The following is a 23,482-nucleotide window of genomic DNA, read 5'->3' as shown; positions in this document are numbered from 1 at the left end:
CTGTGAATTAAGACAGGAAACCAAATTAATTTTCACTCATCTTTAGCAAACATTTCAATGAGTAAATTATCTTCAATATACATGTAAGCGTATCGTAAATTCAAATGTGTAAACGGAAACTGCAAAAAGTAATGTCAAAACTGAGTAAATAAAGGCTTATTGAACAGTAATCTGAGTACTAACTGTCGTGCTGAACGTACATGCTTAAAATGTATATCACAAAATACTTCTCAAGGATGAAGTGCTTGTAAAACTGTCTCAAAAGTTTTATTAAAAAGCACAATACATAATGGATTACATGTAGATTTTCCATTAGGAACCATTTTCAGAATCCCAGGGAGTTTTCGAAATCTTGGCTATGTCTCCAGCTTTGGCTTGTACTATTTAAAGCCTCTGATGAGGTCAAGAAATAAACCTCATGAACACTGTCAACACAATTCTCCATTCTGTGAATGAAGATCTGAAACCACATTAATAGAATGAGCTTTGTCACTCATCTTTAGGATACATTTGGACAAGCCAATTGACTTGTAAAGCAGCGTTTTATTAATTAAATCTGTACATGAAACTGCAAAAAAGTAACACAAAATTAACTGAGTGAATAAAGGCTTATCTTAAACACTAATATGCACATATTTGAACTGAGTAATGCATTATCTTGAACACTAATCCTAACACAAAATTGAACTGAGTAATGCATTTGTAAAGTTATAATTATTCAAAATAAATGTTAAGAATGTTAAATCTCAAGAACGAAATGATCCTAAACATTTCTCAAGTCTTGTTTATAAAGATAGCAGAATATATACAGCAACTTCCATCAGGAACAATTTAAGAATCTTAATTGTGTTTATGAAATCTTGGCTTTGTCCCTGGCTTTGACTTTGGGATTCATGATTTTTGTACGCTGATGTAAACTTTATATTGGTCCATTTTCTTCATTACAGACACAAAATCTTGTCACACAAGGCCAATGGTTGGTTGGTGCATTTTCACTGAGTTTGAATGTGGTAGGATTCTTAGGAATCTAGAGCCAGAGATGAAGCGGAAGCCACAAGGAAGCCGGGGTTTTATAAACACCACAGAAAGTTGGTAAGTATTGGATAGATTGATGGCAATCCATGTACTGGGTGAGGGAGGGGTGTTGGGTTGAGGAGGCGGGGGTCATTACATTCAAACTCCTCAACACCCACTAAACTCCCCTCTCCTTTCAAATTTACCTTTTAATTTAGACAAACAATAGATTCAAGTCATCATGCATGTAAGATTAAAACAAATTGTCCCCCAATCAAATCTAATGTAGCTGTAGTCAAATCACTGTTTATATAAGACTTTGTATAGTAACAAAATGTAATTGATGCACTGTTTATTTAAGAATTTGTATGGTAAAATGGTTCACATCAGAGGGATCTGGCAGTTTGGATTTTTGAGGAGAGATGTGATATGACTGGGACATGAATGTTGATTGGTGCTGTAATGACTGGACAATTTCATCCTCAACATTTGCTGTTGGGATGATGATGATTGCTAGCCAATGTCATGTTGGATGACATCACACCTTGTGATACATCTTGATGAAGTAGTGTTCAGCCACTGCCAGCTGGCCATTGGATGTGAATGTGATTCCAAGTGGGAAACACAGACCCTGATCCACGCAATCAAGAAACCTGCCATCTTGGTCATAGTGGTGAATATGACCAGTGCCAGCTGCACCTTGGTCCACTGCAAGGTAGATGCCTGAGCTGTCACAGCATACACCATCACACCACACTGGCCCACCATTGATAGTTGGTTTGATGGTGGTGTGTATAGAACCTTTACAGTCGGTAATATCCACTTTCTTTGTGTGGAATCCACTGACCACAACTCTATCAGTGTCGTCATCAACAGCCAGGAATTGAGGTGGAGTCTGCACTGGTATGGTGTGTAGGATCTCACCATCAGTGGGTCTGTGTTCAGTCCACACCATTCTTTCTATGTCTCCTACTAAAATAATACCGTTTGTCCTGACTGTTGTGCTCTTTAGGTTCACTTGTGTCTCCTCAACCTCACTCGGTGCTACCGTTGGGAATTTGAAGTCAAGAGTGTTGTCCTTCATGTTGAACACCTTGACATACTTGCTTCCATCTTCCAACACAAGCAAGCGTTGCTCAGGATTGTGGATGGCTGCAACTGCCAGTGGACCTGTGGGTAAAGAAGAACTCAAATGTAACATATGCACAGTATGTAAATGCACTGTCACTATTCTCAGTCCCCATGAAATACAACATACCTAATGAATACATGGCCTGCCTCAAAGCCCGGTCATGTACAAGTAGTACATCAACATTGTGTTGTCTCCAACCACCATACATGTTGTGAATAACTGGCACGTCTTGGAGACTCTGTTTGCAAATACATGAACATGTGCCTGTACCTGTACCTCGATGTACATGTACTCTCTGTGCTATTCTCATGGTTCAAACCTTACAAATATATTTAGTCTTGTATTTAACTGTTTATTTTTTAGCTAAAAAAAGTTATTAGATTTTCAAATGAAGCATTGAACAAAATATAGAGCAATTTTTAGTTATCAAAAGTTTAAAACTTTGAATTAATAACTCAGTTCTTGCAAAGTACACTAATGCCTGCTGTATGTCAGAATTTACTTGAGGTTTGCATTTGTCTATAAAAAATGGGTGGTTGGGCGTGAAACTATGGTACAGTACATTCGTCAGTTGTATGTTTTAGAGAGAAAAAAGGAAAAAATGAACTTAAGCATTTTTAGTCCAAGCGTTCAAAAACTATTATTTACTTGTCAAGTAACTTCTGGCTTAAATGCATCTTTTCCAAAGTTTCCCGACATTGACTTCTAGTCTGATGAGGTCAGCATTATGAAATTTGAGAAAGTATTTTTATTGTCCAAAGAATATTTATGAGCAATTTGAAAAATTGTTGACAAATGGTCTTTAAATACCAAGAAAAAAAATATAACTTATTGAAACATGCCGCTAGAGCTTACTTAAGCTACACTGGTGCCCTCATGGTTTTTATTGGCTGTTTTGGCAACTGGCCGAAACAGCCTTGTTTTCGTTAAGATTTTTTTTTCTTTTTTTTTTCCAGTCATTTTTGCCCATAGCATTTGTACAAGTTTTTTTGTTACTGGCACTTTGGCCTCTAAAATCAACCGGATTGCCTTTATACTCGGCACACACTTAGACCAGCATCTGCAGTTGATCCTCGAACATTGACGTCATCATGTGTCACGTGACGTCACATTATATGCAATTTTTCTGTTGTGACCATTTTCTAGCAGAATTCGGCTAGATCTGACAGATGGGCTCTATCTCCACAACTGCAGGTCCGATTGGGTTGAAAGTTGGTATTTACCTAGACCAGGATGTCTTATAGATGAATACTCGACGTCATGACAACGTCATCATGTGACATATGACGTCATATAAAATAAATATATTTTGAAGGCCTATATCTCCTGAACTACCGTACAGGTCCTATGGGGTTGAAAGTTGGTATGTACCTAAACCGGGATGTGTTATAGATGAAAATTGAAGTGACGTCACGATGACGTCATCATGGGTCACGTGACATCACGTTAAAGATTAATAGATCTTTGAAAATCTATGTACAATCAACCGTAAGAGACCTGAACTTGACGTTTACAGGAATGGATAGAATAATCCAGGGTCTTCATTTTTTTTTATATTATGTGCAAAATCACGTGACCCTTCCTTCCGGTTGAACCGGAAGTGCCTTGAAATTTAAAATTGGTGAAAGATGTGAACTTGCTTTCAACGATGTATGCTATGGCTTAGTTGTTATTTACAAACAAAATATATTTATAGATGAAAATTGATGTGACGTCATCATGACATTATGACGTCACATGTGATGTCAAAAATCAAAGCCCTATGGGAATGTAATCACATATTATATTCACTAGTTCCTGGATGTAACTTATACATGAAACTTTCCATGGTCACTTGCCACAAAAAAAATCCAAAACAGCCCTGTTTTTGTCCACAAACATAAGTCTAGGTTTCTTTAAAGTTATTTTTTTGTTCTTGTTTTTTTCTTTTTCAGACTTTTGTCCATAGCATTTGTACACATTTTCATTGTGCCCAGCACTTTGGGCACTAAAATCAACCCGATTGCCTTTGGCACACGCTTAGACCAGCACCTGCTGCTGTGTCATCATGACATCACCAGTCACGTGACTTCACAATATAGGTTCATATTTTGAAAGCCTATATCTCCAAAACTGCAGGTCCGATTTGGTTGAAACCTGGCATGTACATTTTTAGAAAGGGATGTGTTATAGATGAAATTTAAGTGACGTCACGATGATATAAATGTGACGTTACATTATAGATTAATGTATGTAGATCTAATCTATGAAAATCAATATAAAATCAACCGTGAGAAACCTAAACTTGAGTTTTGCGGGAATTGATAGAATAATCCAGTGTCTTCAATTTTGATATTATGCGCAAAATCACATGACCCTTCCTTCTTGTTGAAACTGGAAGTGACTTGTTATTTGAAATTGGTTAAATATGTGGAATTGCTTTCAATGATGTATGTTGTGGCTAGTTTATTCTAAATTAACGGTGACGTCATGAAATGTTAGAGCGCCCTCTAGCAGCAGGTTGTTATAGTTAATTTCAGATGAAAATTAATGTGACGTCATCAGGATGTCATTACGTAACATGGGATGTAATAATTTAAAGCCCTATGAGACTGTCATCACATATTTATATGCCACAATTTAGTATACCTACATCCTTCCTGGATGGTCTTGAAAATATGTCACATATGTCGAACAAAAGTTACCGAAACAGCCCTGTGTTTGCCCACAAACATAAGTCTAGTGTTATTTGTCATTGAACATTTCCTGAATAAGTTTTATTGTAGTAAACTGCTTGTGTTTTCAAGTTACATTCATTATATTTTTAAAATTGTTTTAAATTTTATTTTAGCCACATCCAACAGCGCAAGCGCCAATAACAGGATGGATAAATGGAGAGAAGACAATGAGAAGAAGTTACAGTTTTAGAGGTGGGAGGAAAAGCCCAGAAGAATATTCTGGGGAAAACCCACGGAGTCAGGTAGGGACTGAAAACCCAATCCACATATTGTCCTAGGCGGGATTCGAACCCAGGTCACAGCGGTGGAAGGCGAGGAAAGTACAGCTACGCCAACCTGACTCCCCGATCATTGCATATCCGGTAACCCTGGAAGCAAAGGTCAAACAGATTTGTGCCTGGGAGTCAAATACGATGCTCAAGGCAATTTCAATGTCTACCACCTCACATCAAAAGAACCTTATAAATCTGAACGTTAATGTTGTCAAGATTTGACATTGAAGGGGCACATTGTCCTGAAATAACAAAATGTTTGTTTTAAAACTGTTCAAACAAGTTTAAACAAGCTTTATACTGTATATGTGTCCATGATGTCAGACGATTTCAATGTACACAAATATATGGTATCCTGTGTGTGAGACTATGTGTACGTGTGCGACAGGATTCACGCTGCACCTAAACAGCTCAATTTTGAGAGTCAAAATTTATGACCCCCGAAATTCATTCTTGCAAGAATAACACACACACTGCCAACTTTTAACCCTAACCCTCAGGAAGCATGCATCCTCTTTCAAAATCCTCAAAAAAATTGCACTTCATGTTCAAATGAAGGATACCCAGCACCTGAATCCTTCAAAATTGTCAGACAGTCCTGCCTCAAAAATACATCCATCCTCAATCCTCCAAAATCCTCTTCTTCTTCAAACACCAGTCATCCTCAATCATCCAGGAGGGTTTAGGAAGGATGTTTGTGTGGACGTTAATATGCTCTTTGTAGCCCAATGGGGTGCTTTCCAGGATGCAGTATCTCTTTAAATCACTCTTTATTTGATAATCTGTGACGTCATTGTACATGTATATCACCATTTTTGTCACATCTTTGTACAACAGTGCATGTTTTACAATGTTTTGTCTTCATACAATGTACTTTGAACCGTAAGGGAGAAATTCCATTGGTTTTAAAACTCATGCTGCTTTCGCAGTATTTTGAATTCACCAAAAAACTTTGACAGTTAACCCCAGAAGGTTAACCCCTATTTTGCTTGGTCTTAAAAAGACCAAGCAAAATAGGGACAATAAAGGGTCCCCAATTGTAAGCAAATACACACTTGGGTGTGTGTGGGTAGGCCTATTTTTGTGTTTAATGGCACACTGCGGTATTTTCGTAGGCCCCAAAATTTTGTGTACAAAAAAAACAATGTAGGCCCCCAAATTTTTCGTAGGACCTACTTGTACATGTAGGCACAGTGCTTACTGTGCCTATTGGGTTATCTGGGCCTGCATTATTGTCCATAAAAAAGCAAAGCACCAACACGAACACTACAGAAGAACAAAGAGAAAACCGAAGGCTGATCTTGATGGGGGCTTAATAAAGGGATCAGGCCTAGAACACTCTACTCACAGGGCAGATTGGTTTCTTTGTGAAACAACCTAAAGGTAACTTCGCTCTTTTCTAAAGGTTACAGACCCCCTAAATAAGAATTTTTTTGGTGACATGAAGAGTTAAGTTGCTGGGAGAACAAAATCAAATTTGCACTGCCAGCGCATCAATTCCTTGCCAGTTTTTTTATTGGTTTTCATTCTCAGTTGTCAGATCTGCATGTGCACATGGAAGACTTAATTTCCACACAATTATGAAAGTTTGTGTTGATGGACATGTGCATGAAAGAAACTTACGTTGTAGGGGAATGGTTCCCTTGTGTTGTCCCTCATTGCTGCAGATGACCACTCGTTTGTTCCTATAGTCTGCCACAGCAATCTCACCAGGTTGAGTAGCAGTAATATCTACAACCCCATCAAACTTTCCTGGACCACTTCCTCTTTTACCAAACTCACGTAGCATCTCCCACTTGCCTTTGACGGCCAGCTTGCCCAGATTGATGTCACCAATCCTCTGACCCGGGGTGAAGCTCAGATATGAAAGCTTGGGATCAATCTGGGGAGGAGTTTGGCTCTTTGCTGATGATAGGAAAGAGGGAAAGCAAATCAGTGTCAGATGCAGTTATAATGATATCCTGGGATGTCCCTCGCGAATGTTGTTTACTTTGTAGCATCAATGTCAGTATTGACTGATGCTTATCATATGTTCTGTTGCGATCCTGCTGGAGTTGTTTGTTTTGTCAATCATCTTTGTTTCTTGAGTTGTTATCTAAGCTCTTATTTTATCCGCTTTGTCTGTTACAGCTTTCACAGTCTTTGTGACGTTCTGTGTAAACCTCCGCTAATTAAGCTTGTGGTGGAGTGGACAAAGAGTGTTCAAATCTTTTGATGTCTGCATGGGCATCAATTGGTGGGGGGTCCCCACTTTTTAAAGTGGTGGGGATGTCGTTTTCCCCTCCCCCACCACCACCCCTTTCCTGTCTGCAAATAAACGTTGTAAAATACGTATAGCTCAGAATATCTGAGTCAATGATTTCAAACTCAACAATTATGTTAAAATGATGATCTTGTGCTCAAAAATTGGTTAAAGTATTCAGCATATGCCTCAGATCAGATCACAGAGCATCTAGAATGCATAAATATTTTTTTTTTTGGGGGGGGCCACGCCATTAATTATGTTAAAATGATGATCTTGTGCTCAAACATTGGTTAAAGTATTCAGCATTTGCCTCAGATCAGACCACAGAGCATCTAGAATCCATACATTTTTTTGGGGCCCCCACGCCATTAGGTTTTGCTCTTTGCGCTCGCATTTGTTCTGGTCAAAGTATGTCCCCCACCCCCCTCTTTTGAGTAGCAATTGACGACCTTGGATGTCTGTGGTGAGACAGAAGCCTGTCCAGAGTCAGTGTAGTGATGTTTTGGTTTACAGTGGTTTACTACAGTTACAAGCTCAGCAGAGTATCTCTCACATGCCACCCTTGTGTTTCTGGCATTTAGACTCATCTTCTTCTGGTGTCTGTTTCACTGAACTAACCACCTTTTCTTGGTGTGAGACCTCCTCAAATATATCCCCATCAAATGGAAATTTGTTTTGAGGCCTTGAATGCGTGTCTCTGATGAGAGTACTGTCTCCAGTCAACACAAAGGGCAAGAAATCTTTGGTTGACCTCCATATACCGGCTGGTGTAGTATTTCTTCAGACATTCTGCACAACAGCTGTGCTGGCAATTCTTATGCTGTTTATATATCTGCCATGACAGATGTCACACTCGATGTTCTTTAGAGCTGTAGCCATTTTATGGGTATCCAAAGGGTATTTAAAAAGAAATTGGAAAGGTTATAATACAGCGATAACTTATTTTATTATAAATTAATAATGCACTGTCTATGTGAGTTTCAACCGGGCATAACAGACCAGTACCGGTATTTGTTTTCAATTGCTATTTTGTAACCAGAGAAAAGTTAATCAAGACATGGAATTAAAAAAATGGTGGTTGTTTTGTGGCCACTCATGTTATTACTCAATAGGTTTTGTTGGAACATTACCACTGTACATACTCTACATTTTGTTGTTTCAGGCAAACTGTGATTTCCTACTCTTGTATCGGTAAGCTAGCATTTAACCACATTCAAAATACACGAATGTAACTGACAACATTTGCTTACATCTTTTACATTCCCACCAAATCACTTAAAAACAAATTTTTCCAATTTGATGCAAAGAGCACAAATAGTTGAGGTGTTTGATGGGATGGATCCAGTGTACACCAGATTTACAAATCGCCCAATGGCAACTTTTGGCCTGGCTTAAAGCAAAGCAGAAGCCTGCACTTCTGTTGTGATGCGCAATATTGACGGTGTCAGTTGGTGCAAATTGAGCAGAACTGGCAGACACAGTAGTGGCCGCCACCGGGACCCACAACTCCATGTCCTGTGGCCCCCCAGGAACATCTCGGGTTAGCCTCTTCGCGCAGACAAAACTGTTCCTCCTCCACGTGCCATCCCAAGCCCCTAAAAAGGCAGGCAGCCATCCTCATTGTCTCCACATATTTGATCTGCTCACCTACGCGGAGAGGGTAACGCACCACATAAATGGCCATAAAAGTGTGGAATGCTGTCAGCCATTTATCGATATCAATTTTGTTTTTCACGGGGAAATCTGGTTTGCAGACGATCGAGCCATTCTCAAGTGCCAACTTCGGGATTCTCTCATGGATGATGACTAGAGAAGTCGCGGCTGTGTCATTAAATAAAAGCAGCAGATCAACGTACCTGTCGCTTCATATTTGTTTCCTAAACATTAATCGGGACTTGATAAATGAGGGTGCTTTGCCCTGACCCGACAAGTTCTGGTCTGGTCTAAGTATAAAGAATGGCAACTCAGTGCTGAGGCCGGTACAGGCTGGCTATTGCGAAGGTGAGTGACAGAAGTGTCATGCCTCGTATTACTACCAAATACACTAACCTGATCAGCCGTGTCTGAGTCAGTAAGTTAGAAATGTTCAGTGTTCATGGTAGGCAATGCTAGAGCCTTAGACTCACCCTGGATTCGTCGTTGGCGTGGTCCACTTCCCCTACTCGGTCCAGGAACTTGGTCAAGCTTCGGCTCCTCTGCTCGGTCCCAACCTTGCTGCTGGCATCCCACTTCGGGAGTCGTTACATCCTCCAGCTGTGACTGCCGTCCACGCACTCCTGACTGGATAGCACACAAATGAGGTGACCGGCGCAGCTTCCTGGCATCCTTCCCTTTCCCGGATGCTTGAGCTGAGGCTGACCGATTGGCTTTAGGCATCTTCAAAGGACAAGGAAACTAAAACACGTTTAATGGGAAAATGAAAGCTGAGAAAACATGGATGGCGTACACTTCAAAAGAAAATCTAAAGATGAGAAAATCAAAATTGAAAGCTGAGAACGTGAATAATGTTTCCACATTCATTTGCTGCAACGAAGTAGGCCTCACCACACGGCAACAGCCCAAGCATTGCCTCTATCCAATCACGTTACTCCTGGACTAGCCAATCAAACTTGTTAATACATTTTCATAAGCCCCAACCCATTCCTTAGGCAGGAAACCAGTTTGTGCAGAGTGTAAGAGAATTTATCGTTCAGTTGATAAAATTAATTCATCAATACTGCACTGTCCGTGTGAGTTTGGGCAAGAAAGACCAGTATTTCTTTTCAATTGCTTTTTAGCAGTCAGACAAAAGTTATCCTTTTTGAAACAGGACATCAAATAAATCCTGTCAAATTTTGAAGAGCTCTGACATTTTGAAGTGCTCTGATGGTTTGTTTCCACTCTTGTTATTACTCAATACTAGTAGGTTTTGTTGGAACATTACTACTGTGTGTACTCTTCGCATTTTGTTGTTTCAGGCAAACTGTGATTTCCTAAACTTGTATCAGTAAGCTAGCATTTAATCTCATTCAAAATATTTTCTTACCTTTTTTGAATCCCCAGTCTAATCTATTAAAGATGATGTTTATCACGTAAAGAGCACAAACAGTTGAGGCTTTTGATGGGGCAGATCTGGTAAAGATGGCGCTGGACAAACACAGCATCGTTATCAAGTCGTGTGACATGGTTTATATATATAGAGCTTGGGATTTTTGTTGTGCTGCATACGTATACATGTACAATCTGTATATATCGGTTTATCTGTGTACATATTTACTTGACACTTGAGTTTTGGACCTTAGATAGGTTCATGCATTCTATTTATATGTACATGCTGCACTTTGTAAAATTTCAATCGCATACACCTCACATACATTTAATTCCACTCAGTTTTTTTTTCAACCATCAAATAAAATAAGCTGTCAAAATATTTTGATCAAGTCCTTCATACATGTATTTCTCACACACAAAAGTTTCTTTAATCTTGTAAAAATACTGATCAAGAATTTTCAGTCTATCTGAAATTGGTCCATGCATATCCGTGCTACTGGGGGAAGTTGAGTGTAATGGAGTACGACAGAATTGACTGTACATAAATTTATAAGGGGCGACTATGTCCTGATCAGTTGGAAACCAAAACAAATCAAATGAGAGGAGTTGCCAAAAGTTACCCAAACAAACAGTGGTACACCCAATGGGGAGGGGTGGCTTTTAAAAAATAAATAACAGGACTGTGAAAAGTTTCGAATTTTCTTGGCTCTGTACTTAAAGATTCTAATTGAAGAATGTAGCTATAAAGACCATTGTTGATTATAAAATGCTATATAAACCAACTCAGAAGGATATGAAAACTGTCAATTCCAATCAATAAAAACAGTAATGTAAAAATAGACTCCTGTGATTTCTAAACCCAATGGACATCCATGACATGCAGATTAGTAAAATTTTTGTTGTCATCCAGTCCAGAGAATATTTTCCTCAATATATCGTCTCGGTTTTCTTCTGAATATTTTCCACAGGGAGCAGCAGTGACTGGATCCCAAGTAGCAACTTAGAGGACATACCAGGCACAGCTGCAGCTAACAGGATGCCTAACTTCCCCCATCAAGACACTGTCAAGAGAGGATGGCTTTCAAATGAACAAGTAAGCATCTCACCCCTCCACCACCCCCGCTACACTCAATCAGCATGCGTTCATCAGGACTTGAAAACTGTTTACACTCAGGAATGAAGGAAGGGAGAGTCATCGCCAATAGAGGGCGCTGTGGCATATTTATTTGTTGGGGGATCTGATGAAAAGGTGAAACAACTGACATTGTCAGTGGCTCTGAAGACTTGCAGACTGGTCCAAGAAATCTGAAATTTATTTGACCAGCTGGAATCCACACATAAAAGTGTCTGCCTATTTTATGTGTCAAACAAAGTAATCCAAAAATAATAAGTTGATGAATATGTAATTGCCAAAACTTCTAGAAAAAAGTTCGTCACACAGTCATTAATAGTTAAACACGTGTGAAAGTTTGAACCCAATTCCACAGTTTCTGTTGTATGGTTCATCTGAGTTGAGGGATTCTGTTAGATTCAGCAGACTTCACTTTGTGAGTTTCTTTAGAGGTCAAGGTTTCCATGTGGAATAATGTAACAATTTCAAGGCATGATTGTTCTTTTTAATTTTTAGATGAAGAAAAGAGCTACTACAAAGAACTACAAAGAACTACACAGTGGTAAGTAAATTCTTATTCTGAATAAATGAATGAATTTATTTCTGTTCATTTCATTTCAAAACATCTGATTTTACAAGTCAATTTGAATATTTAATTGTAACAACACAATTTGAAAAGTGTCATCAAAATTGACTAATTGTTTGCTGAAACTCTAACTGTATGAGGGCGTGATTCTTTCATTGTTTTGAAGTTTGCTGAAATTGCAACCAAATAAGTAAAACAATGAAAACAGAGGTATGGAATTGAATTCTCGAAAAGGCAAGGACATTTCATGGAGGCAGTCAGGCCAAAATCAAGGCAACGGAGGCCATAGCTTCCTGAAATTCAATACCATTGATTTGAACATTTGTTAAAATGATTGGCAACCTTTCACACTTGAAGAATTTGTAACCTTCAAAGAGAAATAATAAAAATTTCCATCAAGATAATGCCTTGGGAGTAAAGTTTACACAAGTCTTTATTCTGTGAATTCAGACAGGAAACCAAATGAATAGGATAAGTATTTGTGCTCATCTTTAGCAGACATTTTGATGATTAAATGATCATCCACATTAGTGTTTCATTGATATAAATGCAAATGTACAAAGCTTGTAAATAATAACAGTAAACATGATTTCTATGAAAAACTTTAAAATGAAAACAAAAACTACCAAAACGTCTTCTTCTTTTTTAAAATAAACCGAGTGAATATTAAAAGACTAATATTTAAAGTAATCTTGATCAACTTTCATAGTTTGTGTATGCTTAAAGGTACATTGTGCATAGGATCATTTGCTTTTTGCGTTGTTTTTTTCTCTGAAGCAACAAAAGTGCTCAATATTTCAAGTATGGTGCATAACAAGCATTCTGTTCAAGTCTTAGCTGAGTGGCTACTATACGTTTTGAGAAAACAGAGAAAACATAATGCACAAGTCTTTGGATCTCATAACTGGATTCTGTAGGCACCCCATTTTGAAACCACCTTCAATGTTTGTTTTCTGACAATACCATTTCAGGTGGAATTATTTCAAAGGGTGTTTGTTACCAGTCCTATCTTCACTTTGAGGTTTCTGTCATTAAATCGGTAGGTACTTATCTGGGTAATTGCAAATGATCCTACATGGCTTTAAAAAGTGAAGTTAACAGAAAAACTTAATAATTAAAATTGTACAAGCTGTAATTTCTATTATCAGCAAATGTAATGTAGAGATAGCACAGAATACAATGAGTAGATGTATGTTCTATTAGGAACAAATTGAAGAATATACATAAAGGGAGTTTACAAAGTCTTGTTGTGACTACTGAGATCTACATACAGTGGTAAATTGTTCAACACTAAAAAGTCTACGTGAACATTTAATTTTTACAATAAGATTGATACTTTGCAAACAAGTTCATAATTCTTTCTGTTTGCTGAAACCCAAACTGAAGTGATGATTTTTTTTTTCATTTTCCAGTTTTCTGAAATGGCAACCAAAAAATCCAAAACAATGGAAACAGAGATGTGCAATTAAATTCTTGAAAAGACGAAGAAATCTATTTGTTTTGTAAGGAAAATAATTGAATTAGAAATGTGCTATTTGTGTGGGACCAAAATCAAGGCAACTGAGGCCGTATAGCTTTCTGAAATTCAGCTTCAGTCCAGCTGATTTCTAATAATTCAAACTGAAGGGATATTCAGTTAGCAAAAATGTTAACAAAATTTCAAATCAAGATAAAAACATTCTTATAAACATAGTCTTCATTCTGTGAATTAAGACAGGAAACCAAATAAATTTTCACTCATCTTTAGCAAACATTTCAATTAGTAAATTATCTTCAATTTGCATGTAAATGCATCGTAAATTCAAATGCGTAAACAGAAACTGCAAAAAGTAATGTCAAAACTGAGTAAATAAAGGCTTACATTGAACAGTAATCTGAGTACTAACTATCATGGTGATGTGTATGATAAAAATGAATTTCAACAATATTATTTCACCAACTACTTGAAGTATGGTTACATCTCAAGGATGAAGGGGTTGTAAAACTGTTTCAAAATTTCTATCACCAAAGTACAGTGTATATTGGATCACATGTAGATTCCATTAGGAACACATTTCAGAATCTCAGGGAGTTAACGAAATCTTGGCTTAATGTCTCCAGCTTTGGCTTCTACTTTTAATAGCCTCTGATGAGGTCAAAATATAAACCTCATGAACACTGACAACACAATTCTCCATTATGTGAATGAAGATCTGAAACCACATTAATAGAATGAGCTTTGTCACTAATCTTTAGGATACATTTAGACAAGTCAATTTACTTGAAGAGTAGAGTTTTATTAATTAAATAAGCACAAATTTGACTGAGTGAATAAAGGCTTATCTTGAACACTAATCCTAACACTAAATTGAACTGAGTAATGCATTTGTAAAGTTGTAATTACTCAAAATAAATTTTAAGAATGTTGCATCTCAAGAACGAAATGATCCTAAACATTTCTCAAGTCTTTGTTATGAAAGATAGCAGAATATATACAGCAAGTTCCACCAGGAACAATTTAACAATCTTAATTGTGTTTATGAAATCTTGGCTTCGTCCCTGGCTTTGGCCCCAGGCTGCATGATTTTTGTCCCCTGATGTAACTCCAGTACAATATTGGTCCATTTTCTTCTTTAGAGACACCGTATCCTGTCACACAAGGCCAATGGATGGTTGGTGTATTTTCACTGAGTTTGAATGTGGTAGGATTCTTATGAATCTAGTGCCAGAGATGAAGCGGAAGCCACAACGAAGCCGGGGTTTCATAAACATCACAAAGAGTTGGTAAGTATTGGATAGATTTATGGTGATCCATGTACTGGGTGAGGGAGGGGTGTTGGGTTGAGGAGGCGGGGGTCATTACATTCAAACACCTCAACACCCACTAAACTCCCCTCTCCTTTCAAATTAATCAAGATTAAAACAAATTGTCCCCCAATCAAATCAAATGTAACTGTAGTCAATACACTGTTTATATAAGACTTTGTATAGTAACATAATGTAATTGATGCATTGTTTATTTAAGAATTTGTATGGTAAAATGGTTCACATCAGAGGGATCTGGCAGTTTGGAATGTTGCTTGTGGTGATGTAATGACTGGACAATTTCATCCTCAACATTTGCTGTTGGGATGATGATGATTGCTAGTCAATGTCATGTTGGATTACATCACACCTTGTGATACATTTGGATTGAGTGTCCGTTAGCCACTGCCAGCTGGCCATCTGATGTGAATGTGATTCCACATTGGTAATACAGACCCTGAGCCAGGCAATCAAGAAACCTGCCATCTAGGTCATAGTGGTGAATATGACCAGTGTCATCATCACCACCTTGGTACACTACAAGGTAGATGCCTGAGCTGTCACAGCATACACCACGGCAGTACTCCACTGGCTCACCATTAATGGTTGGCCGGATGGTGGCATTTGTTTTACCTTTGCTATCACCAACGTCCACTTTCCCTGTGTTATATCCACTGACCACAACTCTATCAGTGTCGTCATCCACAGCCAGGTAGTAAGGTGGAGTCTGCACTGGTATGGTGTGTAGGATCTCACCATCAGTGGGTCTGTGTTCAGTCCACACCATTCTCTTGATATCACCCACTACGATTGTACATGTACTATTTTTTATGGCTAGACTCTGTAGGTCCATTTCTGTCTTGTCTACCTGATGCTTGGGCACCGTTGGGAACTGCATAACAAGAGTGTTGTCTTTCATGTTGAACACCTTGACATACTTGCTTCCATCCAACACAAGCAAGCGTTGCTCAGGATTGTGGATGGCTGCAACTGCCAGTGGACCTGTAGGTAAAGAAGAACTCAAATGTAACATATGCACAGAATATAAATGCACTGTCACTATTCTGAGTCCTCATGAAATATAAATACCTATTATGATAACCTACCTATAACAATGAATACATGGCGTGCCTTAAAACCCGGTCATGTAGAATGAATAGGCCTACATGAACATTGTGCAGTCTTCAACCACCATACATGTATAATTGTGAATAACTGCAACGTCTTGGAGATACAGTTTTGCAAAGTCTTTTATAAAGTTAATGCACTCTCTGTGCTATTCTAATTGTTCAAACATCAAAATATATTAGTCTTATATTTAACCATGTTGCCATTTCTTTAGCAATAAAAAGGTTGCTCAATTTTCAAATGAAACATTGAACAACATAGACCCCATTTTTAGACAATAAATAATTGAAAACTGTTTAATAACAACTCAGCTCTTGTATGTAGTTACATGTATGTTAGCAATTTCCAAGGTTCAGCGATACGGTTCCTGAAACTCAATTAATATTGGTTATTATTAAAATAATTGTTAAACTCACAGTTTGCACGTAAAAAATTTTTTATTTGCTTTTTTTTTTTTTTTTTTTTGGCAAATTTGTTTCATTGAGACTTTGAATAGCTAAATTTTATAACATTCTCTACATAAAAACATCCTAAAACATACCGCTATTTCGCAAAACATATCGTTCATGGCCAAAAAGTGGCACAATTGCTTCACCAAGGTTTACAACGCCCACCTCGAGTCAACATGTAAATTAAAGCTATAGTCCATCATTTGCAGCCATCCGAAAAGTAACTGGCGTAATTATTGTTGAAAAACGTACTTGGTTGAAAGATAGTAAGGGGACTAAACTCCCTGTGAAATTATTCTTTCTGGCAAGCTGTCATTTTGAAGTAATCAACGAAAGAAGGCCTTTCCAACGGTGCGTCTTAAGACGCATCGTAGGAAAATTTAAATTAGTAGTTCGTTTTGTTATTCGGCGAAGCGCGCGCAAGCATTGGCACGACGCATGGTTGCTATAATTCTTCTGATCAGTGCACGACATCGCGTATAGCTGCAATCGGCTCAGTGAGAACGCGTCTCGGACGCTGAATTCAGGCCCAATCCAAAACATGATTCAGCAACTTTTGATTTGAATTGAGATCCTAGAATGCTGTTTTTCTCGGAATATACCGCTGAAGCTGAGCTGAAACTTCATCAGGCTAGTTGTTCAGTATCCTTCATCAGATTTTGAACACTTTTGTTGCTTCAAACGAACAAAATGCACAAAATACAAATGATGGACTATATCTTTAAGTGAAACAATCCATTGGTCTTTAAAAAACGAAAAAATAACCTTTTACACACACTACAGCCTGTCGAAAAAAAATGGTACAATCGAAAACAATTTTTTGTTCAATATTAAATCTCAACATAAGTAAGTCGTTTTGGGCATCACATTAAAGAAAAAAGAAAGACCAGGCTTTCCAATACTTTTTGTTTCATTTCATTTGCTTAAATTGTGAATCCAGAGATAACTCCAGTTTACTGCGGAACACAAAATCGAGTTTGTTTCTTTTGCCAAGTTGCAATCTTTTGTGAGCTTCAAGACAGCATGGCACAGTACTCGAAACAACTCTGCCCATGCATAAAAGTGGCACATTGAAATCGATTTTGGTGTATCACACTAAATTGATTATATCTCTGAATTGACAAAACAAATAAGATCAAACAAACACTATTGGAAAGCCCAGTCTTTGTTCTTTAATATTATGCCAAGTAAGAATGACTTATGCCTTAGGATTTTGAAATTTCATATTTAACTAATTTTTTTCCGATTGTACCATTTTTTTTGAGACAGGCCTTAGATGATTACGTTATGTAGGGCAGTAAGATGTTTACATTGTAAATAATTAGACACAATAATGTAAAGATCACTAATGAATCACTGGTAACTGTACAACCTAATCTATAGGTCTTCAGTTAAAAAACGACATAACAACCTTTTACACACACTAAATACTTATGTTATGTGGGGCAGTAAGATGCTTAGTAAGGACAAAAAAAATACTCGGTCTCTGGTCAGTGCACGCGTCGATTTTAATCATGCTCGTCAACCTTTTTTCTTCAAATTTACACGGAAGCTACAACAGTGCCCTCTATTGCCGCACCTCCTCAAATTTTTGTTACAAGGAGCACCAAGGAATGGGAAAATTGCACCAAGGCAAATGATGAAGGGCACCAAGGCAAATTATGGAGGACACCAATGTGTAATGAGGACACAAAAAAGCAAAATAGTACCCACCATGTCTGTACAATTCAAGCTTAAACAAAAAAAGCCACCAAAAAAAACCCCCAAAAAATGCGTCGCAGCATCAATTCCAGAACTTCGGTCTGACCATTTGGCCTAACGTTAAGATCACTTATGAATTACTGGTAACTGTACAACTAAATCTATTGGTCTTTAAAAAAACGAAATAATAACCTTTTACACACGCTAAATACTGACGTTATGTAGAGCAGTAAGATGCTTAGGTAAATAACAAGATACAATAACGTGTAGATCACTAATGAATTACTTCCGTTTATGATTAATAAAAATCACGTTATAAAAACGCGAACATTTGGTTTAAAAACTACCAAACCAAAAATTCACTAAAAACTCTCTCCCCAAAACAGGTTGTTACGAACCCACTTAATCTGTAACCCTTTAGTACGGTTGCTCCCGCACTAGAATTTTCGGTATTTAATGAATGTTTGTTATGGTGGCTACGCGTGGGTAAATACCCTATATAAGCACTGACTGGCTTTTATTCGGTCTCAGTTGGTGCCCATGTACAACCATGTGCGATTTTCATTAGCGCGTCGTTGAGCCAGCATCTCCCGCCGTCCTACCGATTTAGTACCCCTCATCGCTGGATCATGGCCGAGGCTGACGGTACTACCGGACGGAGACCTGGACTGTCGTGGCCTGCTTGATGTGGCTGAATTCTCGGTGCTCAACGCTGACTTACCTGTGGCTTGGTTGATCTACGGCTGGGTGCGAAGATGCTTGGTTCGACGGCTGCGCTAATACCATTGTGGGCACTGGATGGGCGGGGCCTGTTCCTGCTACTGGTTCCTTTGGTAATTATATTTGGCCGAGTACAATTTGCCTTTTTTGTGTGATTTGCTTATTAACTCTATTTTGCCGGCTTGTTCTTTACTGTATTTTGCCTGTTTGTATAAATTGCTGCTTTGCTAATTTCTTTGTAATTTATTTTGCTTTGCCTGTGTCTAATGCTTGGAGGTTCTTGCATGACGTTTACAGTTGAAGACTAACTGAGAATGTTTGTATCACCCACTGTCCTGTTGATTGATTTGGGAGAATTAATTAAATTTTGTTAATCATATATTGGTCTCATTTTTGCCTTTGATTCAAAAGTCATGATTCCCGTTTTTATTACTTATTTCTTTCTGCCGTGCATTCCCCGCACGTAACAAGGTTCTTTTCTGGTGTTTTGTTTACTGGGTAGAACATTCTACTCACACGGCAGATTAGTTTGTTTGCAAAGCAACTTCACACTTTTCTAAAGGTTACAGACCCCAAAATAAAAACAGTTTTTCTTCCAACTAAACTGAAATCAGTAATGAAATAAATAGAAGGTTTGTTGTAGTTTTTTTGTGTATGTGTGTGTGTCAGAGTGTGATTTTTTTTAAACATAGGCCTACACGTAAAGAAAAAATATTGAAGTTTTGTCGGGAGAACAAAATCAAATTTGTCAGAGAGCACTGTCAGCACATCAATTCCTTGCCAGTAGTTTATTGTTTTTCATTCTCAGTTGTCAGATCTGCATGTGCACATGGAAGACTGACTTATAATTTCCACACAATTATGAACGTTTGTGTTGATGAACATGTACATAAAAGGAACTTACCTTGTACGCGAATGGTTCCCTTGTGTTGTCCCTCATTGCTGCAGATGACCACTCGGTTGTTGAAACAGTCTGCCACAGCAAGCTCACCAGGTTGAGTAGCAGTAACACTTTGAGCCCAATTGAACTCTCCTGGACCACGCCCCTCTGTACCAAACTCACGACACATCTCCCACTGTCTTAACTCCAGCTTGCCCAGATTAATGTCACCAATCCTCTGACCCGGGGTGAAGCTCAGATAGGAAAGCTTGGGATCAATCTGGGGAGGATTTTGACTCTTGAGTGATTTCAAGTCTTTGCTGATGATAGGGTATAGGGACAGAAAGTCACTGTCTGATGCAGTGTTAATGATATCCTGGGATCTCCCTAGCAAATGTTTTTTACTTTCTAGCATCATTGTCAGTGTTGACTGATGCTCATCATATGTTCTGTTGCGATCCTGCTGGAGTTGTTTGATTTCTGCAATCATCTTTGTCTCTTGAGTTATTATCTCAGCTCTCTTTTTATCCGCTTTGTCTTGCACAGCTTTCACAGTCTTTGAGACGTTCTGTGTAAACTTCTGCTTAGCTTGTGATGAAGTGGCCAAAGATTGTTCAAGTCTTTTGATGTCTTTCGTGAAATCTGGAAACATATCTTTCAGTGACTGTTTGTATTTGCGAGAAGCCTCTCCAGACTCAATGTAGTGATGTTTTGGTTTACAGTGGCTTACTACAGTACAAACTCGGCAGATTAACTCTTCACATGTCTCACAATAAAACCACTTCACTTCCCCCTTGTGTTTCTGGCATTTAGACTCATCTTCTTCGGGCGTTTTTTTCACTGAACTAACCACCTTTTCTTGGAGTGAGACCTCCTCAACTATTCCCATCAAATGGAAATTTGTTTTCAGGCCTTGAATGTGTGTCTCTGGAAGTACTGTCTCCCGTCGACAAACAGGGCAAGGAATTGTTTGTTGACCTGCATACCTGCTGGTGTAGTATTTCTCCAGACATTTCTGGCAGAAGCTATGCATGCAATCCAGCACCTTGGGCTGTTTATATTTGTCTGCGCATATGTCGCATTCAAGATGGGGACCGATGCTTTTTAGAGCTGTAGCCATTTTATCTGTATACAAAGAGTATTTAAAAAGAAATTGAAATAGTTATAATACAGAGATGTAACTTCTTTAATACTGTAATGTCTGTGTGAGTTCATCCGGGCAAAAAAACCCCAAAATTTTATTTTCATCTGTTATTTTGTATTTACATGTATCCACTGCTGAACAAGACATCAATTTTTTTTTGAATTCCTGTCAAATTTTGAAGAGCTCTGATGATTTGAAGAGCCCTGGTACGTGTACGGTAGCTTGTGCCCTGATCTGGTCATTACTAAATATACATGCAAGTTTTATTATTAAATATAGGTTTTGTTGGAACATTGTTTAAGGCAAATTGTGATTCCTTCACTTGTACCGGTAAGCTAGCATTTAACCTCATTCAAAATAAATGACACTCTTTTCTTACCTTTTTTAAAAACCAAATCAATTGAAGACAAAGTGGTTTGCGTTTGTTGTTACAAATGCACTGGAGTTGTCGGGCAGACATATTTTATTCAATAAACACTGCCGTGTTAAGTTATGAATATGTTTATGTAAGAACAAAGGACCACGAAATTAAATCCTGTCATGTACAATCAATTATTTTGTGGTAAAATTCAGTAAACATTCAATGTACACAAGTTATTTCTGGCTTGATGACGTCATTATTCAAAAACAGGAAGTGAATACTGATTTAGTTCGGAGTGGATAAATGTTCATTGTGAAAATTAATGACGTATGAAAGTATGAAAAATATACGTGTATTTATTCATAACAACTAACTTCCGGTTTGATGACGTCACAGTATTTGGCAGCAAAAACTGAACATTGTAAAGGATATCGTAACTTGGGCTACGAAGATATACAACATGAATCGGATTTTAGAACTTATGGTCGTTTTCAAATTCTCACAGAAGTAACTTTCGTTCTGATGACGTCATGAATTTGAAACCTTGCCAAGTTATTTTTGGTTAATCAAAGAATATCAAGGCGGGATTTGGTAAGATTTCAACGGATGGTTTTTAAATTAGAAAGAGCAAACACTGTATTATGTGCCGCTAGGGGGCGCCCTTTCGAAAGATGACGTCATCACATTTTTTTTGTCTGGCATTCCTCACTAAACAATTTCATAATTTACATGTATATGTGTGTTGTAAAATGCTTCCGCTTTTGAATTACATTCAGTTTTCATTGCACTTCCGGTAATACCGGAAGTGAAGGTCAGGCGGTTTTGTGTCTGGGAACAAGAAATGTTTCTCACGGCATAGTCTACAACCTCACGAAAAAACGAACACGATACTCTATTTAGTTCAAAAGATATAGCGCAAACTATTTTGTAAAAATTTGCCCTGAAATCGCTTGTAATTTGATCCCTGATGACGTCATGGTGACGTAACAAAATTTAAAACATCTTCGTAGCATGGTACAAGTTCACATTAGGTTTCTGGGTCATACCGTAAACCGTTTGGAAGAAATTCTGCTTTGTTTTGATTTCAGACTAAAGTTTTCATGTTAAATTCACATAACTTTGACCTTCCGGTAGACCCAGAAGTAAAGGTCAAGCGAGTTAACGACAAAAAATGTTTATCAATTCATGGTCTATCCGATTATGGAATACAAACATCATCGATTATTTTTTTCAAGAGTAATAGGTGAAAGTAATTGATCACTTTTGCAGCTGAAATCCCTTGTAATTTGACACCCGATGACGTCATCATGACGTCATCATGACGTCAGAGTAATATGCACCACTTGGGATGAGGGTCAATATATATTGAAAGTTACAAGTTCATATCATGAACCGTTTAGGAGAAAAGCCGTTACCCAAACAAAAGCCATCAGAAAGATACGAAAGCCCATTAGCGCCACTGAAAGTATATATGTGACAGATTATGTAATTCGTTATTACGGACTATTAATTCGTTATTACGGAATATTTCATTCGTTATTACGGATTATTAATTCGTTATTACGGATTATTAATTCGTTATTACGGATTATTTAATTCGTTTCTACGGATTACTAATTCGTTATAACGGATTACTAATTCGTTATAACGGATTACTAATTCGTTATTACGGATGATTAATTCGTTATTACGGATTATTTAATTCGTTATTACGGATTATTAATTCGTTATTACGGATTATTTAATTCGTTATTACGGATTATTTAATTCGTTATTACGGATTATTTAATTCGTTATTACGGATTATTAATTCGTTATAACGGATTACTAATTCGTTATGACGAATTAATAATTGTTATTACGAATTAAGTCTGATGTTCTCACACGTGGAGAGCACGTGACCAGGGGCCTATGTATATAACGCCGCTAGGCGGCGCTATCTTTGCATTAATTCGTAATAACGAATTAATAATCCGTAATAATGAATTAAATAATCCGTAATAACGAATTAAATAATCCGTTATTACAAATTAGTAATCCGTAATAACGAATTAATAATCCGTAATAACAAATTAAATAATCCGTTATTACAAATTAGTAATCCGTAATAACGAATTAATAATTCGTAATAACGAATTTATAATCTGTAATAACGAATTAAATAATCCGTAATAACGAATTAAATTATCCGTTATTACGAATTAGTAA

General features: G+C 37.6%; 2 protein-coding genes across 2 annotated transcripts; both read right to left on the bottom strand.

Annotated features, from left to right (window-relative positions):
* Nucleotides 1-287: 287 nt before the first annotated feature.
* On the bottom strand, nucleotides 288-9,601 carry LOC119732963. The gene is made up of 3 exons (XM_038206545.1): nucleotides 9,507-9,601; nucleotides 6,759-7,040; nucleotides 288-2,184 (listed from the first exon to the last, which is right to left on the bottom strand). Exons 2-3 carry the CDS (start codon nucleotides 6,922-6,924, stop codon nucleotides 1,553-1,555), a joined length of 798 nt encoding a protein of 265 aa, XP_038062473.1. The 5' UTR covers nucleotides 6,925-7,040; nucleotides 9,507-9,601; the 3' UTR covers nucleotides 288-1,552.
* A 5,562-nt stretch (nucleotides 9,602-15,163) lies between these two features.
* On the bottom strand, nucleotides 15,164-20,889 carry LOC119732964 (E3 ubiquitin-protein ligase TRIM56-like). Its single transcript, XM_038206546.1, has 2 exons — nucleotides 19,803-20,889; nucleotides 15,164-15,905 (listed from the first exon to the last, which is right to left on the bottom strand). The coding sequence occupies exons 1-2, from the start codon at nucleotides 20,887-20,889 to the stop codon at nucleotides 15,256-15,258; spliced, it is 1,737 nt and encodes a 578-aa protein (XP_038062474.1). The 3' UTR covers nucleotides 15,164-15,255.
* Nucleotides 20,890-23,482: the final 2,593 nt, after the last annotated feature.

This window comes from Patiria miniata, unplaced genomic scaffold (genome assembly GCF_015706575.1).
Source record: "Patiria miniata isolate m_02_andy unplaced genomic scaffold, ASM1570657v1 HiC_scaffold_25, whole genome shotgun sequence".
NCBI classification, from domain to species: domain Eukaryota; kingdom Metazoa; phylum Echinodermata; class Asteroidea; order Valvatida; family Asterinidae; genus Patiria; species Patiria miniata.
The sequence above is the reverse complement of the archived record's forward strand: the minus strand, read 5'-3'. Positions and strand labels throughout refer to the sequence as shown.